This window comes from Megachile rotundata, chromosome 5 (genome assembly GCF_050947335.1).
Source record: "Megachile rotundata isolate GNS110a chromosome 5, iyMegRotu1, whole genome shotgun sequence".
Lineage (NCBI taxonomy): Eukaryota > Metazoa > Arthropoda > Insecta > Hymenoptera > Megachilidae > Megachile > Megachile rotundata.
The window spans coordinates 18,460,737-18,479,865 of record NC_134987.1 but is presented as its reverse complement, the minus strand read 5'-3'; the positions used below and the strand labels follow the sequence as shown (position 1 = coordinate 18,479,865).

Sequence of the window (19,129 nt, the reverse complement as noted above, 5' to 3'; positions counted from 1 at the left end):
GTTCGATTTTCAGCTATAAGTTTGATCCGAAAAAAGGTCGCGAGTTCTATTTTCATACGGCATCAACCTGTATTCATTGTGTGGGCAATAATTCAGTGTCGATCAATGATGGATTGAAGGCATATCTATTGACTGCTTCTCTCATTGAGATAGGTATCTAGGAATATAGTAATGGAATGTAATACACGTACAATTAATAGCTGATGTGTAACACAGAATTTCGGTATTTGGTATTGACGTTTTCATGTCTACATTAACGAAACTAGCTGGCCGGTTAATCAATACGGTTGCAACTGCTGCTACATTTTATATTTCATAGACTACTTCAATACACGAACGATACTATCAATTACATTCTTATTACATTTACTGAAACAAGAACATCGTTCATTAATTTATTAATAAATCTTGTCGTCGTATCCTCACACAACAGGAATTTTATTTTATTTAAGTACAATTGGAATACACTTAAAAATGATATTTTTGTTATCCTGCAAAACATGTGTAAATGTCACGAACGTGTATCAGCGTGGGAATTTAAGCTTAATCTCCGCAAAACATTTCAAACAGCTTTCAAATAATAATCTTATGTTCCATTCAAAGCAATACTATTGCATCGTGTTTATTATTTTCCAATCCTTGATACGAGGTTACGGGGGCTTTTCTGTCTAGATAACGAACAAAGCATTGGTGTATCAGAGGCACTATAGAGATACTGGTAATTGAATTATACTAAATAAAGCTATAACAATCCGAATGCTCTGTTTGAGCGAAGGAGAACGTATCACAATGGAACCTAGGGAAATCAGAGGAAGAAACTTCGTTGGCAAAGTTTCGTCAAGTTGAATGAAGAAAATGAACGAAATGCGGTTTCTATTGCAAGTTTCAATTTAGCGGAAGACCATTTGAAACGTGCTTCGAATATTAATCAATTCGGCCGTACAGCTGTGCTGTAATTCGTTATAATTCTCGTACGTAAAGATACCTAATTATAGATTTCTCGAAATTTCATTTTAAACGTAATTGGACGCAACAGAGGAGAAACATCCTTTTCAAGTTTCGATGCTTCAATAAGATGTAATTAAAACGGTGGAACTTTCAGAACTTGGGAATTTGAAATTTTGTGAAGGAGTAAGCTTTCGAATTCAGGATTTTTCCTGTTAATATCGAGTTCTATTTTTTCTGTACCCAAACACTCGACAATATTGCAATACAATCTTTGCACGACGAAAGAATAAACAAATGTTAGATGCTTTCGAGTGACATCCGAGGCACGATAGAAACGTTTACACGTTACGTCACTCTTGCACTTAGAATGTCAAACGTGGGCGAATGATCAGATGTCGCGCAGGAGTTGAGAGAAGATCTGGGGGTAAAATGGTTTTCGTGTGATGCCTGAAACGAGTAAGACGACCGCCAACACGACGCATTGAAAGCGAGCCACGAAAGTTCCGCTTTTCTTCGCTCGTAAACCAACTACTTTTCAGAAATATTTTTCTCAGTTCCAACCTGCGGAGTTCGGCAACTGTGTTATGTAATTCACCAAGCATTTATACACCTCTCCACATAAGGGTTTTGGTTAGTCGCGTATTGTCCAAATTCGTAGACATCGCGAAAAAAAATCTATCGCATACACATGGTTATAAAGAGAGTACCTCGTGAATCTAAAAATACTAGGGTCAACGTGTGTAGAGAATGGTGCTATACGTTGCGTATCACTTATTCATAGTATTCTATCACAAAGCCTTATTTGCGCTTTCTTCTGTTGTCTCAGCTAGCGTTAGCAATTATTCTCTTTAAAGTTCGTGCATCGCTTTTCTTATTTATTCCGAATAGCGCTTTTACTTCATAGGAAATTCTTTTATACTCGCTCATAAAAGGGGTTATAATATTTCGATGGATTTACGGTCGCAGGAGATCGAGTAGATTCACGCAGTGTGCGATCAGACCCGTGTCTGACTAGCAGCACGCTGTTATAGAGGCCTGAGGCAAGTAGTATTACCGCAGAACAAGGGAGACGATTTCCCAGTAGTACAAGTCAGCATTTGAAGCTAGGTTGGGAGTAATGAACCTGTTATTGATACTTCCGTGTCGCAGTTCCGTCTAATTCTGTTCGTAAATATCAACTGATTCGGAGTTTACGAAAAGGATAGAACGTAAATTAAAAGATTACTTCGAACGGAGGCCATTGAACATTAAATTCATATCGTACTTTAAACTGCAATTACGGTCGGGAATACCGTTGGTCGGACAAATGATATGTTGATCTATTTCGAATACAATTTGCGAGAACAGTGAATTGTAGACATTGCGTGTCTTCCAGCCCGTTCAACTTTATATTACGATTCCTTATCACGCGAGTGGGAACGTTTTGCGTACGTTTATCCTGACAAACTAATTACTCATCTAAAATCCACATAAGGGTCAAAGTATTTTAAACCCGCGAAGTTAACGGTTATATCAATCCGAGCATAGAAAGAATTTAACTTTCGGTTTCGCGAAATAATTAAGATCGAAATGGAGAAAATGTAGGCACAACGGTGGACGAATTGGAACAGCTTTTCGGAGTTCCAAGGTTGTAATCAACTACAATCGAGAAATTACTGCCCTTTTGCATCAGAATGCTAGACTAAACGAAGCGTTCGAGCGGAAAGTCAAGGAACCCATTAAAGATAGATTCCCAATTCGTACTCGTGCCTCGCTTAATCAATTTCTCGTGTAACATTCCACGTGGGGATTCCTGTACGCGAAAGGCGTTTAAACTCTATCTGGCACGATGCCTATCGCAATAATTAACAGCGAGTACACGCGTCTGCGTATTACATCTCGCAAGTATGTAACGTATATACGTATTAAAAATAAGGAAACGGTAAGAATAATCGAGGGTCGGAAGAATTAGCCTGGGGGATAGGTGAAAGGTCAGAAGAGGCTCGAGAAACAATCGTCGATACGTCGATCAAACACGCGATCGTTAAGAGAAACGTCGGATTAAAAAATGAAGAAACAATCAGAGCGAAATGCACGGGCAGTTGTGCAAGTAGAGCCGAAAGGGGTAGGTGATTCGTGGTCGCTCGTCGGACCGATCGGTTCCGGTCGGTGCCGCTCGTGCAGCTCCGTATCGGTGGCGCCGGCGCTATACAACCCGCTTGACGTAGCAACATGGCGGCGGCGTGTCGGAGGCGTCTCCGTCCGCACAGTGCTCGACGTCGAGCAGTCCGCGTACGTTCGCAACAACGTTTCACCGCATTAATGTGGTAGTGTATCCGGAACACCGTACACGTCCGTGGCCACAGTGTAATCCCGTGTTTCGCACCATAAATCATCGACGATCAGAGAAACAACGTGCAACGGCGGGACGTCGCGATCAGTGCGAGGAACAACGAAAACAGTGTGAACTAGATTGTCCCGTTCGTAATAATTTCGGTTGATTTAGCTCGTGGTGCGTGTTACTCGTTTCCCCCTTTCCCTATCCTTCCTACACCTTCGTTCTTCCTCCTTTTTTCCCCCTCGTTTCTCTCTTTCTTTCTCTCTTGTTTAGCGTCCCTCTTTTTTTTTCTTTACTCAACATCCATCCACAGAATTGCTCGCGAGATCTGGCTCTGTACGTATATACACGCGCGTGTACCGTCTCGTTTCTTTCGGATAGCGTGTACATCTCGTAGCCGTCCCTGTACTTCTGGCATCGCGGTGAAATGCTCGTAACCGGTTGTGCCTCGAGACGACGTCGAGGACGTCGCGCCTGTCGTTGGTGTACGATTCCTTGACGAGCACGGGATACGTGCAAACCGGCGCATGCACTGCAGCCCCTGCTACTATGATAATAACGAGAAAGGTGGCACGGTGGGCGCTCCTCCTGAAGCGAGAGGCGCTCGGCCGAAACTACGGTGCACAAAAGCGGTCAGAAGAGGCACCCAGCGGTGCCACGGCGATGCTGCCTCGTTCCGGCCGGGTAGATGACAACATCGACACCGACACCGTGGCCACCGACCTGGACAGGATCAGCAGCTGCGTCGCGTTGGCGCTGCCGTTGCCGTTCCCGTACTACTATCACTATTACTACAACCCTCGTGCTGGCATCGCCTCTCAGTCATTATTCGAGATAGCTCGCCGCACGCTCCGCGGAGACCACGAGGACGAATTGCCGATACCGGTCGAGGGGATCGACGGACCGCGAGGGAAAGCTACGTGTACTAAGTTAGCCGCATCGACCGAGCCAAAAACGAAGGAGCAACAGGACGTGGAACACGGTGGACAGGAAACGGAGAACGCGGCGAGAGGAATAGAGAAGGGAATAACAGTGTTCGCGAGCGTGGACAGTAACCGCCTTAATTACCAGAACGTACGAGCACGATTTTCTGCATGACCAACAGCCCCTCTCTTTCTCTCTCTCTCTATCTATCTATATGTCTCTCTATCTCTGTCTGTGTCTGTTACGTGTGCGTGTGTGTTACGTCGAGCCGAAGGTAATCGCGAGCGCGATTCCACGCAGTACCGGCGTGTAAAGATCACGACTGAAACGGAACGACCCTCGTGCAAAACGACTCGACGTTGAACGTTATCGGTACGTTGACCGGTGCTGCGATCGTCGAGCAACGAGAGATTACTCGTCGAGTTACGAGAGTTGCCGAACAAACGTGCGTACGCGCGTGATCATCCCTCGTGGAGAGTCCAGTGAGCGAAGTCGACGAGAGCCGAGAGTGGTGCGCGTGAATTTGGACGCTCGTCGCTTTCACGGTTCCGTTGTCGCGTCGCGTACGCGAGAATTCACCGGCGTTCGCGAAACATCGCGCGGAACACGAGACGGAGGCAAACTTGCCGGGATAGGAAGTACACTTGTCTGGGTTGTTGTTGTTGGGTGCACGCGCGTGCCGGTGTCACGAGACGACTCGTCGCAGAGGAAAAGAGAGAACGCTATCGAGCACGTAAAGGGAGAGAAAAAAAAAACGCAATACGAGGGAAACAGAAAACAAAGGAACGGGAAAAGTGTGATATCGGACTGCCCGTTGCATTCGTAACTCCTGCCTTGAAATTTCGATTCGTGTAGCGCCATATCGCGACACGTATATATACGTATTGTATCCATCTTTGTCTCCCTCTTCCTCCTCCCTCTCTCTTTGTTTCTTTCTCTGTAATATTTACATATACATATATATATAAACAGATATATATACGAATACGTATTATATATATATATATACATACATACATACACACCCATATATACGTATAGACATATCTGTATACGGAGTATATATGCACGTATAAACACACACGCGTGTTTTTCGTACACACGCGTTGTACGGTGGTACAGGCGCACAGTGCGAAAGAAAATAGTAATATATCGGTGCGGAAAAGGGGGTTGTACGTCGTATACGCGAGTGTGCTTCTTCGATCCAACGTGTCTCGTTATATAGCTGCATCGTTTTCCTACGGATCTCCACGTCGCATCAAGTGCAGCTTGGCCAATTAAGCGAAACTCTCAGCGTTAAGCCAAACTACTAGAACATCTTCGAACATGTCGCTGCTCAGCGTCACGGGTGAGTCCTTCTTTACTTTTCTTGCGTGTTTCTTCGCGTTTACAGGACACCGGTTTCGATTAACGAAATTTGCTCATTAAGTTTTTATTAAACGTAGTCGGCGAACAAATACGTGTTTGCCGACCCAACCCAATTCCATCTAACCTCGACTTTATAAAATACTCGTGTTGCTTCTATTATATTATGTTAAAGAGTTCGTTCAGCGTCAAATCGCACTTAGATTTTCTGTATTTCGTACGCAACATTACGAGTACGATAAAAGTTTTATAGATGAATAAAGATTTTGTAGGTGATTTTATGTAGAAAATAGATTGTAAAAATGTAAAGGAGATTACGAGCAAATGTTTTATTTTAACAACAGCTATCTCGCGTAGAGATCTCTTGTTCCACGAATGCAAAGTATATTGTGCATCGTTCAAGCCGAAATTCTTCGCGATTCACGTAGGAAGCCGGTGTAGTTTCGTATTCGTATAAACATTGTCGTCAGTGGATAGGTTATTTCATTGTAGACCGAAATTTCGTGGTAGGGAGGGAAATAAAGTCGTAGAGCCGGGGGTGAAGTAAGGTTGGAACAGCGGCACAGGATGGCCGCCTCGAAACGACCCGAATATTTTACGGCGCTCTCGTCAGATTTAAAACTTTCTTTCCTTGGTTCTAAATAAACCGCTCGAGAGAAGCTAGTACTCTAAGCAAACTCGTCGAAACGAAGACATATTTGAGAGACGAAGCGGCGACAGAGAAAAAACGTCGAAAAACTTTTAGCGAAAATATTGAACCAGTTGAGAAGTTACGTTGATCGATGAACGTTATCGGAGCCATTAATTACGTTAATAATTAAAGCTGTTTGTTGAAACGTTTCAACGCGAATTTTACTTTTACTGCCGTAATAATTAACGAACGAGTTGTGCTCGTTTTTTGTTCCCGAAATCCGGACCGACGGTTTCGAAATAATATTACTTTGAATTTTACATTTTTTTGTAAACATTTTTCGCACGAATCGGTTATATGCTCGATTATTTTGAACAAATGGAAAAACGCGGGATACATGGCAGCATTTTCTGAACGTCAACTAGAACGATTTTTTACGAGCAAACCGTTCACGTGGATAGAATACGAAATTAAAACATCCTATACAGTTTGCAATGGCTCTTCGTTTTTATTGTACGTATTTCTGTTTGATGTTTGCAACTTGTACAAATTATTCTCCAACTTTTTATTACGCACGTTCCCTTTCGCGCCGTGATATTTATAATGAGCAAAGTTCGAAAATTACGTACTTCGATATGAACGTTTCTACAAGATACATAGAATGTTCTTTTTATTGGAAAGCCATTCGAAGATGAGAATGGCAAAGGGTAGCGTTAAAAGTCGACGCGATAACTTCACTGATATTTCTGTAACGCGATTAGCAACCCTTTCTTGATCCAATTTTCGCATCAAGCTACGTTTCAAATTCGAGAAGCTCGAATTCCCTTCGTTTCTGTATTTCCTTTTCAAACGAATTTCAGTTTCCAATACTTATAAGTGGATTAAATTTGTGACGAAAGTATTCTGGATTTTCTTCCAATTCTTTGTATTCGACCTCACTTGAGAAGTTATTTCTAGGTCAGACCCGATCACTGACCATTGCCGATATCCCCTAAAATATATCTTGTACATCCGCCGAGATTCTACATATATTCGCCGGACTCTTATATACGCAAATGCTCTCATGTACCTATCATGTATCAAAGTGTGATCCTCTTCCCCAAATGCCTTCCATAGAAAAATCAATGTTCACCTTCCCTGGATGATGCTACGTCCATGTAAAAATCTTAAAAGTGGTCAAGCATTTCACGATTAATTTTCGCTGGTTTCAATGACGACATCGACCTAGATAAGTGATGTAAAAAGTATTATTTCGAAAGTTTTGATTGTAGCGCTTATTACGTGGTTAAACCTCGTTCGAAACACTACAGCGTATCTTAAATTTGAAGAATTACACGCGAGAACGCGCGAGTACCCGTCGAGGTAAGTTTTCATAGCCTCAAAGGGCGACTGAGCACGAACGAGGCATGTCGTTATTCTTGTCACGGGTCGTTCTATAAAGCCACAAAGTTTCGTCGAAATCAGTGAGCAAAAGTTGGCGGCAGAGCTTACAAGGACCGTCCCGGGATGATCCAACAATTAAGCATGAAAGACGCGACAATTAACCACGGGACAGCGTGTTAACCGGCGAGTAAGGAGAAGCGATTCTCGATGCTTCTTTTATCTCTGCCCCATATCTGCTCATAAATGTCACTAGGCCCGGACTCTTCCTGTTCATCCAGGCACGTAGACGCACGTGTGCAGACCGCGTAGGTGTATTCAGGTGGTAGCGTTCCTCCGACAGTCGAGTATACAGCGATAACAAAGCGCATGAGTGTTCGTCTATGACTACGGGACAGCGAGAGAGGAGAAAGAGAAACGGGGAGGAAGAAGAGAAAGAAAGAGAGGGAAAGAGAGAGCATAGTGCAACGGTTGACCCCGGTATACGGGGTCATTCCCTTCTTCAACCACCACCACCGCCAACTACCCCACTGCCTCCGGTTCTGCCGCTCACCTAGCATCCCCTACTACTGCTCTTCCACCCCTTCTCATCCTCGTATCCTCCATCAACGCTACCATCACGACCACCCAACTCCACTCTCCTCTCGTTTGCCCGGCCAACGATGTACCTACGAGGTGCTACGGGAATGTAAACTCTGCTGCATACGTTGCTAGACACGGACAATCTTAGCCGATACAGCATCTCTGGATCCTCCTTTGCCTGTCAGTCTACCAGACAGCTAATAACTTGCGAAATATTTGCCTTCAGGTAACGATTCCTATATATTGGCTTGGCCTAAAGGTTACGTCGGTTTTGTCGCTGGATGACGTTTACTCGATTTATGTGTCAACGTGCTCTTCTTCGACGCATACGTGGACTCGACGTTTGCATTTTAGGATATCTTGAAAACACAGCGTGACGTTCCTCTGTTACGAACGGAGAAACTCTACAATCTGATCTTGACAATATACATCATTTTTACGAAGTTATAAATAAGTGTCTCTGTTGAAAATGTTTCTACAAATACGTGTTACTGTCAATGTGTTGAAATTATTGGACTGAACATTGTAATTACTTTTGCATCGATTCGATGTATATTAGATTATACTGCTTATCGAATGTATTACGAGATGCATTTTGCAATGATAATTCACTGCTGAAATAAAAGTGTGTGTACCAATACTTCTTTCGAGCGTATATCGGGAGCATCGATAGTTACAGAAGAAACGAATGCGATAAAATTTAATGGGCAATCATTCGTCGTAAATCGTTATGCATTATTTCTTGTTTTATGCTCCATGTTTATTTAAATTATCAGCGAACAATGGCTTTATCCGTTCCACGACCCACGAGTACGTTTCGAAAGGTCAAACAGACACGTGTTAAACAATGTCGCCGTCGTCTCTGTTCATAAAGAAGCACCCGATTGAAATAATGCCACGTAGCGTGTAGTATTTTGGTTCTTTCATGTTAACGATTCTGCGTGCCGTCAGGCCGAAATAAAGTTTGGCCGGCCTTTACAAGTGTAAAATAGATTGTCCTCGTTATTGTAGGCGATGCATCTCCATTAACGATGACACATTTCCACTACATGGTGAAAAACGCGGCGTTCAAATGCAACGTTGTTCCCTTTCTAAGTGCGACTTTGCAAAAAGTAGGTCTCTGGCGGAGATATTGTCGTTGAAAATATTATACGCAGTGAATGGAAAAAAAAGCTCAAGCGGAGGGATTTGCAAGCGCGAATCCTTTGAGTACGCAACAAAGAAGGGGAAAGAAAAATGAAGCATGAGAAGAAAAAGAAATAGAATAGATCGGGTAAACATTAGCCGGACCTTTTTTCTTCGCGCCTCTTTTTACATCCTTTTGCTGTTTATCATATCCGACAAATTGCCTGCACGCTCAGGTGTAGCCTTCCTTCGAATACAAACATACGGATAATCCCCATTACTTACCTTCGATTTTTATCCGATAAATTTTGCAAGTTTTCAAGTAGCCTTATTTGCAAGTTTATTCGAATCCTGAAATTCCTGAATTTGTCAAATTTTCAAATTTTAGAAATTTAAATTCTGAGATCTAAATTTTTAAATCAGTATATTCTATAATTTTTAATTCTTGAAATACCCAAATCTGAATATTTCCAGACTCTCGAATGTGTACATCGCCAAGTTCCTAAAATCCTAAATTTCTTAGCCAGAAAATCTACGAGTGAAAGACCAACGAACGATGCAGCATTTTCGCCAGTTTCGCTGCCATGATCCCCAGCGTACGCATTTCGAATAAATTATCGTCTTACGAGTTAATCTTTTCATTCGTACAACGCTGCAGCCGAAAGAAACTGTGTGCATGTTTATAAAAGGAACCGTGGAACATGCAGATATGTACGGAACAAGGTTCAAAGCAAATATTATAGTTCCTTTGATCGTAATACGCGTTCGTTGTTACGTAATCCCGTAGACGTGCTCAGGAACGGTGATGTTGGCACAATTATTGCGTAAACGCGATCGCGAACGAAAGCTCAAAGCGGTAAGAACCCAAGGTACACGGCACGCACTATCTTTTTATTTTTTTATTCTTTTCTCAACAAACGCGACGCTGTTCTGTGATCTCGTTCATTCCGTTTCTCACCCTCGAGATTCTCGACGCTGCCATTGTTACATCGTGCGAGTTCTTTGTCGCGAAAGCGGCAGGAATTCGCGCTTTCATGATCACGAATAAATTAACGCGACTCTAAAGCCACTGGCTGCCTAAGAAAATATAACTCGACCGTTCCATTTTCTTCACTTTCATTTTTATAATAACGCGAGAGGCACACGTAATCCGAAGTGTCGTGAAAGCATTCCTTTATTAGTCTCGTTTCACCTCGACGTATTTGGATTTCGAGGTGACCCGGATAACCTGCGTGACCCGCCGGATTCAAAATACACAATCGAAAAATATACGCCATCGTCTTGAATCACCTGCGGTCTTCGAACGACGCCGATTCGTCTCCGATCTTAGAGGGTAGTTGTACTCGTTCCATGCTCTCACTCGTTCAAGTAATTCTTGTTCAAAAAGAATGTTCATTAACGCTCGAATTCCACCGAGGATAGAATGAACATTCCGTAAATGTAAACGCACTCTTAGGTGATCATTTTCGACAATGCTCGGATCGATCTACCTTCTGCCAGACAAGAGACGATATCTCGGGGAAGCAGTTGCCAAAAGAAACGACACCGCGATGTTTCTTCGCCGAATCAGACGACCTATTTTTATAGTCAATACACTCGACGAGGAATAAATAAAAAGCTGCATTTCGAACTGTAGTCACCCCGCAATAAATAACGGGACAACATAAATTCCTGTTACGTTCGAGTTTCATCCGTGTAATCTCTACGACTGCAAATCCTCAGAGATTTTCCTATTAATCTTCGCTTCGATTTTCTACTTCGCTTTCCCATCAATTCGCCGCGATCCGATACGGACCTGAGAGTACGAATGTCCCTCTCTATGATTTACTAGACTCTGAATAATTTTTCACTCTGCCGAAACTAGGGGTATAACGATCGAAACAGGCGTGTACCTAGGAAGACACGTAAGGACATTTATTGCAAGGTAATAGATATAGGAGTAGCGGGATATGGGAATTTTGAAGTGTGGAAATTTAGGGGTGGAATGTGGCGATATCGGGATTTGGAGATGCTAGATGGTAAAGATATCTGACAGTCTACATATCCATAAATGCACACATCCAGAAATAATGTGATTTACCTTGAAAACATGCGTTTCAACGTAACTAATTAATTGCAGATACGAGTTTACATTATATTAACAACATGAGTGTTTATTCAGAGACAAGAGAATGTTGAAATAACAGTTTGAAAATGAAAAAGAAACGCAATTATCTGTTCGTGAAACTAGTAATAAATGTAATGGAACACGACGCGAGGTTATATTTAAATAAAACGATCGCAAGAAAGCAGAGCACGCATTTTCCGATGCGCTACGCTTTCTTGCCGCTTTACGAACAGTTTAATTCCGCACGTTCTGAACAATACACGTCGTAACTGGAATATGGAATTGTACTCGTATTCGAGGTATATGGTGCCGCGAACGTTTTCGATTCCGTAAATTTCCCTTGGTGGAATCTTCGCTTTCTTCCAAACATCGTTTCAATACTCCAAGGTATTGCTCACTGTATTTCTGTTATTTCTCCCCGCTTATCGGGGCATCCGTGACACAAGGGAGAAACTCGCTAGATGAAAATTTGCGATATTCCCTATTGCTTAAAATCGCGTGCATGCGTGTTATACAGTCGACTGATAAACTTCTTTCTCGAAGGAAATAAAGGAAGATTATGGAACGTATAGAGTATTACAGTTATCGTTTGCGAACGAACGCCGATCAGCTTTTCCTTCGTACGATATTCTCCAGCTATTTTCTCTCGTTCCCCGTATAAAACGAGACGATCGGATTCGATTGTTTCCAAGAAAAAAGGGAAGCTCGAAAGACGTAGTCGTTTTAAATGGACCTCAACCTGATTTTCGTGCCCGGTCGGTAAAAGCAATTAATCCCGATTGCTTTTGGTTCGCGTAGCTGAAATTCGTTAGTTTCAATATAATTTCCGACTGTAAGCGGTAATCAAATTTGCATCAGAGTGTAACGTACTACAAAGCTGCCGCTGTTTCTGATGGGAAAATTATTGCTTGGCCGAAACCGCGTCTCGAAGAATAAATAGCTTTGAAATTAAACGACGAATCATGGACTAATATCGCGGAAGCAATTAGATTTCCGTATCAGACCTACGGTCCCTTATCTGATACTGTGATGACGTCAGACACCCATTGGCGTAACCATTTTTGGTCACTGCGGTCTAACTTTGCTAATAATGTTACCATTACACGTTTAACATGACCGAGTGACTTATGATAAGTTGGGAATTTGGAAATTTGGATATTTGACTATGCAAATATTTGGGAGCTTGGGAATTGGAAGCTCAGGCATCTGGAAATATGAGAGTTCGCACGTTTAAGGATTTGGGAATGTTGGAATTTGGAAATTTTGGATTTGGAGAGTTTGGGTATTTAGGGAGATGGATATTTTAGAAATTAGTCATTTAGGGATTTGGAAATTTAGGGATTCGGGATTGTGAGAATTGGGAGATTTAGAGATTTGAAAATTATGGGATTTGGAGATGTGAGAGTTTGGGTATTTAGGGAGATGGATATTTTAGAAATTAGTCATTTAGGGATTTGGAAATTTAGGGATTCGGGATTGTGAGAATTGGGGGATTTAGACATTTGAAAATTATGGGATTTGGAGATGTGAGAGCTTGGGTATTTAGGGAGTTGGAAATTTAAGAAATTAGTCATTTAGGTATTTAGAAATTCAAGGATTTGGAAATGTTATAAGGACTTCAGAGTTTTGGAAACTTGAGATTTTAGACATTGACAAATTTGAAAGATTGGAAAACTCAGACTTGAGAAATTGGTAGCTTGACAATTTAGTGACGTAAGATATCAACTTTAACACGCTGAGATTCAAGCAATTGGTAATTCGAAGATTTGGAAAATATGTAAGTTTGAAAATCCTGCTTCCCTGATACCCAGCTGCCAGAGGCAGGTCCCTAATCCCTTTTGCCCTTACGAACAGGTGTAACGATGCAAGGTAGATCAGAGAAACTGGTACGAGGGTGCTTATTCCAATAACAACCAAGCTTCAAAAGTTGCGAAACTTTTCCACTCGTGTCTTGCCCTACAGATACTTTCATTTACGTCACCGTTTTTTTTAAACCGATCGATCGTTTTTTCTCCGCCAGCAGCAGCGTCATTCGCCGGTGGACTTTTACAACGGTGACGGAAGTGGCCGTTACAGGGCAAAAATTCACGACGTCGTCGGTTGCCTCTTCTCAGCCATCCGGCTCACCTTTTTTACGCTAGCCGGCAATTCCGTTCGGACAATATTTTCTCAAAGCTTTTCTTATTCTCGCCTTTTGGTTCGCTGTTCGGGTTACCGTTTTCGGCGCAAGTCCACTTAGGTTGATTGAAAGGGCGGCTACCAAATAGAAGACGATTTCGAGTGGCTGCCCACTAAAAATAACGATCGAGAGCGGTCGTTGAAGAGGGTCTACAGGTCGTAGAATTTCTGCTTATCTTCATCAACTATCCGCTTGCTTGGCATCGGCGATACGTTGTGGACTCGCCCGGAATGAACTTTTGGAACGCTTTGATCTAAGCTACACGTTGCCACTTTGTGTCTCTACGTTGGCGTACCGGCGTCCCGACGCCCATATATATTAAGGCAGCCTCGAAAAGGTATGCGCACGAAATCGAGCCACCAGCTAATAGCATGTAGATACGACAGGTGGTTCGATGAAACTTGGAAATTGAGAGTGTTCGAACTTTCACGGTTCAATTTGTCACGTTTAACGCTGTTCCAGACTTCCTCCTATAAACCATCGACAGAAAACTTTCCTTTTTTAACGTTTCGGCGGTAGCTGCGGGGGTCGAAGAACGCGCTCAAACAGTTTCGCTTTAAATTCACTTTGTCACTCGAACTTTCCTATAGTGTTAGCCTTCATACCTCTGCTATTCGTATTTTAATATATTTGAGCACGAATTCATGAATCATCTCAATAAATGTGGACATTTGCTTCCTTGCGTAATAACTCTAGTTACTTATGAACTTTTTGTTTATACTATATTTTTGTTTGTGCTAACATTGATTAATGTAAAACTATCTCGAAATAAAATAAAGCTTGTACATCATCAGTTGCATGTACCCAGCCCGATCACCACATGCTACCAATAAGATAACCTCGTTTGACGCCATAATGTTTGACCCATCTCGAACACTAATCACTGACTCCACATAGTACAATATATTGTAATCGATCTTAAACTCGACTACAACTATTTAGTTCTTGCTCACAGTTCGCCTTACGTATTCATAAATGCAAAGGAGACTAAAGGAATTAAACGAGCCCACACAGTTTCAAAAAGAATTTAACTTTTTAAATTATAGTTATCACAAGATAAAGCATCTTAGGATTTGCAAATGAGCGAAAATGTATAAAACGTGTTTGTGGAACATTTGCTTTGCATGCTGGATATTTCTGGGACAATTATGAAGTAAAAAACCGTATCAAAAAGTTTGCCGTTAGATTTCACGAATTGTGGATGAAGACGATAAAGTTTTTACGCGGCTATGAATACACGTTAACGGACGGGATACACGTAGGTTTTTGCGTGTCGAAAACATTTTTCTTCGAAGCGTAGTTGTACGCAAAACGAAGTTTAAGCTGCGTCATAAATATGCATTACCTGGAAGCCACCTGCAGGAAGCGACAGTTAAAGCCACGCCGAGCGCGTTACAGATTACAATTGCGCAAACAGTTCACGACGGAGCGCTAGAACGAATCCCATAACCATTAGCAACGATACCAACGCGTTTACTTTTAACTCGTGAAGTCTAGATAAACACTTCGCTGCTGGCATTATTGGTCATTAGCCAAATCGTTTCTTATGAATCATTAATTCTTACCGAGTTGCAAGTTTACCGAATCTGGGTAAGATGGTTCTGCAAGGCGGAAACAAGCGTAATATATGACAGTAGTCTCTTTGGGTCACTCGCCAAGTTTCTTACGATTCGTTATTAATTCTTGACCAAAGGCTTTATGAAGTTAGGGAAATCTTGGTAAGACACTGAACAAAAGGGTATAATATTATAGACAATAGTGGTGAATACATAAAAAATTATATAATCTTGTGTAATGAGAGCGAAATAAATGTCTGATAAAAAAACGGAAGTTACTTATGACTGGACCTTATACTTTATTCAGAATTTGAGTCTATGTACGGCTATATAAAGGAAGAATGAAGAATTTTCGACAGAGATTAGCACTGTGAAAGAGTTAGGACTTGACAGATCTGAGTTTTTCATAAAGTGTAAGAAAATTTGATCCTAATTCGAAATATCATATGTACCATTAGTTACACGATACCCCGTATGTATATTTATCGGGAATGCACCTGCAAACGATGCAATCCACCTCCATTTTCCAGCGTTCAAAGCCAGATAACTAGGTATCGTGAGGTTTTGAAGCGGAAAGGGTAGGAATTCAATATGAGGATCCTGTGGGAGTTTGTAGCCGCAGGAAGGATCGTCCTTGGTTAAGGATACGGGCATCGTCATTATAAATGGGGTGCTTTGAACTCAGCCAAGAAAAGGGGTAGGGATCCTCGAGGAAAGGAGAAAAAGCAATAGCTTGACTGTCGCCAGACAACGGATTATGGATTCTCTTCCTCTCTCCACCTCCCTTTCCCGTACATTCCCGGTCGTCCGTCTTTCTATCCGTTCTCATCCGGTTCCTTCTCTCTTTCTATTTATTTCCGATAAACGGGGAAAATCCGTGACGCGTAGAAATCAGTTTCACCGAGAAGATATTTCCAACTGTGGACCGATATTAGCCATGGGAGCGAAATAATGCGCAAACATTATTTCAAGCTAGTCGATCCGATGGATTCCGAAGAGTAGAACCGAAACACGCTAGAGTTCGTTTAACTCGATTAATTGTTTCGCCAGACAACCGTGCGTTTCACCCACACTCTGTCTGGAACAAAAAAACGACCGCAACGTTCTTCTCTACCTGTCGGATATTTTTGCTCCACCCTCGACGAAGGTCAGCGAGAAATAAATTTCCATCAGTCGTTTCCAGAAGATCTTCAAGAATAACGACGGAAAAGGTACCAGACGTTCTACCTCGAGGACAAATGAGGGTTGCCGAGCTAATTGTAACTTCGATCATCATTCATATTTTTCTCTTGTCACATTGCAGGCCGAAAACCTTTCTACATCTCGCATTTGACAATTTTTTCATTTTTAAGTGGCTGGAATATTTTTTCAATTTTTTATTTCTCAAGTGGCCTCCCAGTTCTTTCGGCATATTTGTCCTTTATACAAATTGTATCAATTTACGGTGTGTTTCATCAATTCTTGATGTATCTTCCGACATAATTGCGTTTTATACAAATTGCCCCAATTTATTAATTTTAGCCGTATCTTCGACATCGACCTATTTCTCGAAATACATGGCGGTCCACGTGTTCCCACAGTGCCTCCTCCGGTAGATAATTTTTCAGTGGCCGGGCTAACTATGTTTTGTGACGGTTATTGGTTTTATAGAGCAGCTGGCAATCGGTAATTTGACGAGAGAGGAGGACCGGTTCACCTGCTAGCCAGGAAGTTAATTACGCGCGAAAACAATATTATCGAACGAATTATCGGACAGCGGAGAGAAACTCTGTTAAGTGCAGGGCTTGACGTGCTCGCTCATTACAAGCCTCTTCCACGTAAATGTACAGCACGATAGAAATTATTTAGCCGTATGGCCAATTGGCCGGGTACAAAGGGCATCGGTGTTCCCTTTTCAATGTTCGTTTTCTCTCCGCGCTGGCTTGATCCCCTTTCATCGCGCTTCGAGGTCAAAGATCCGACCGAGATTTTCGAGAAGTTTTCCTTTTCTCCTCTGTTTGCTTTCCGCGCTACTGTACGTGCAATTAGACTTTTATTTTTTAAGCTGGAAAAGCATTTTACACCGCTCAGCGATTAAACGGGTTGAAAGTTTCATAAAGGATCGCTGTTTGGTCAGCGGCTCTCGTTTGTTTAATATTAGTACACCGAGAAAGCGTTTCGTGATTCGTACTCGTGAAAGTTCGCGATCGATATCGTGGGAAAAATTTCAAATACAGTTTTAAAATGTCTGTGAGCGTACGAATCACAGATCATTCGAACGGACAGCTCGATCCGTCTTGCAGAGAACTTTGCTCGGCTTCAAATATTTGATTTCCGCAGACATTTAATTGGAAATTATTTTAAGAAGCTTAAAGTACACGGCTCTCTCGGCCGGGGAGATGAAAAAGAGCGTAAATCACGCTTTCCCGGTTGTTCAATGTTAAGACGCAATCTTGTAATAACTTTCGGCCTTGTTATCAGCAGAGTTCGCAGCCCAAGCAGTTGCATAATTCTTCGCGTTAATAAACCGTGGCTTATTAGCTAGGGGGTACGTCAGATATATCGGAGGCTTTTTGTATATTCATTGCTTGTTAGGGGAGCATTTTTATTATGCCCGAGATCAAAAGGTGCATCGAACGTTTTATAAACAGCCTAGCAAGTTTACGTAATCCTCTTTCTTCGTTGTACGTATTCGCAGCTGAATAATCTCGTTAGCTTAAATTAAACGAGCGCATTTACCAAATTGCCTTTAATAACGTTAATTAAGAATTTTCTGAAAAAAAAAATAAAACGAGCGTCCAGAACGAGGAGGTAAAAATGAGTTCTAATTTTTTCTACCCGCTTTTAATAATGCCACTTGATATTTGAAAATACTTTTCCTGATACAACACCGGACGCTATCGATCTGTCTCGCTATGTGTATTCAAACAGGCCGATATTAACTAAAGCAACAAAATACTCCTGAAAAATTTCCTCTCACGTGGCAATTTATTATTGCAGTAAAGAGAGGCTTTATTTTCTCGCCGTGCACGTTATTGATGGCCGTGCTCGAAGAGAAAAGATTTATCGATTATACGAGCCATGAATGCGATTCCTCATCAGCTCGTGTAAAATCGTAAGTTTCGCATACGTGATATTGGCTCTCACGCTACGATGAAGATGAATAAAAGTCGACCGTGATTTACCTATATTGAGAAATGAAAGTAAAACGGATTCTCAGTCGTTTGTGTAACATTTTCAATAATTTCATTTTATAAATTTCACTTTAAATTTAGATGAAGATAGGTACTTTAAAGTTTGATGGAATTTAGGGAGCGGATTTGAGGATTTGGGGTAGTACGAGTTTAGAAATGGTGTAATTTGGGGTTTGAGAGAATTAATTTAGAAATTTGAGGGTTTGGGAAGTTGGGATGGGAGCAATTCGGAGGGTTGTGAATTTGGGATGTGTGTGATTTGGGGGGTTGTGAATTTGGGATGAGAGTGATTCGGGGGGTTGTAAATTTGGGATGCGAGAAATTTGGGGATGTGAGAAATTAGGGAATGTGAGTAATTCGGGGGGTTGTGAATTTGGGGTGTGAGTGATTCGGGGGGTTGTGAATTTGGGATGTGACCAATTCGGGGGTTTGTGAATTCGGGATGTGAGAAATTGGGGGATGTGTGAATTTGGGATGTGAGCAATTCGGGGGTTTGTGAATTTGGGATGTGAGAAATTCGGGGATGTGAGTGATTCGGGGGGTTGTGAATTTGGGATGTGAGCAATTCGGGGGTTTGTGAATTCGGGGGGTTGTGAATTTGGGATGTGAGCAATTCGGGGGTTTGTGAATTCGGGGGGTTGTGAATTTGGGATGTGAGCAATTCGGGGGTTTGTGAATTCGGGATGTGAGAAATTGGGGGATGTGTGAATTTGGGATGTGAGAAATTGGGGGATGTGGGAATTTGGGATGTGAGAAATTGGGGAATGTGGGAATTTGGGATGTGAGAAATTGGGGGATGTGTAAATTTGGGATGCGAGCAATTCGGGAATTTGTGAATTTGG

The 19,129-nt window shown here is 42.0% G+C and overlaps 2 protein-coding genes across 8 annotated transcripts in view; both read left to right on the top strand.

Annotated features, from left to right (window-relative positions):
• The first annotated feature begins 3,150 nt into the window (after nucleotides 1-3,150).
• LOC143264449 (uncharacterized) lies at nucleotides 3,151-4,374 on the top strand. Its single transcript, XM_076531769.1, has one exon. It carries the CDS (start codon nucleotides 3,815-3,817, stop codon nucleotides 4,361-4,363), a length of 549 nt encoding a protein of 182 aa, XP_076387884.1. The 5' UTR covers nucleotides 3,151-3,814; the 3' UTR covers nucleotides 4,364-4,374.
• A 1,047-nt stretch (nucleotides 4,375-5,421) lies between these two features.
• The window catches only part of unc-13, a 300,331-nt gene continuing 286,623 nt past the window's right edge, over nucleotides 5,422-19,129 (top strand). For all 7 annotated transcript variants that reach the window (XM_076531755.1, XM_076531753.1, XM_076531752.1 and 4 more), the window contains exon 1: nucleotides 5,422-5,537. In XM_076531755.1, the coding sequence (XP_076387870.1) occupies nucleotides 5,516-5,537 (22 nt within the window). In that variant the 5' untranslated portion in view covers nucleotides 5,422-5,515. The remainder of the gene's footprint in view (nucleotides 5,538-19,129) is intronic.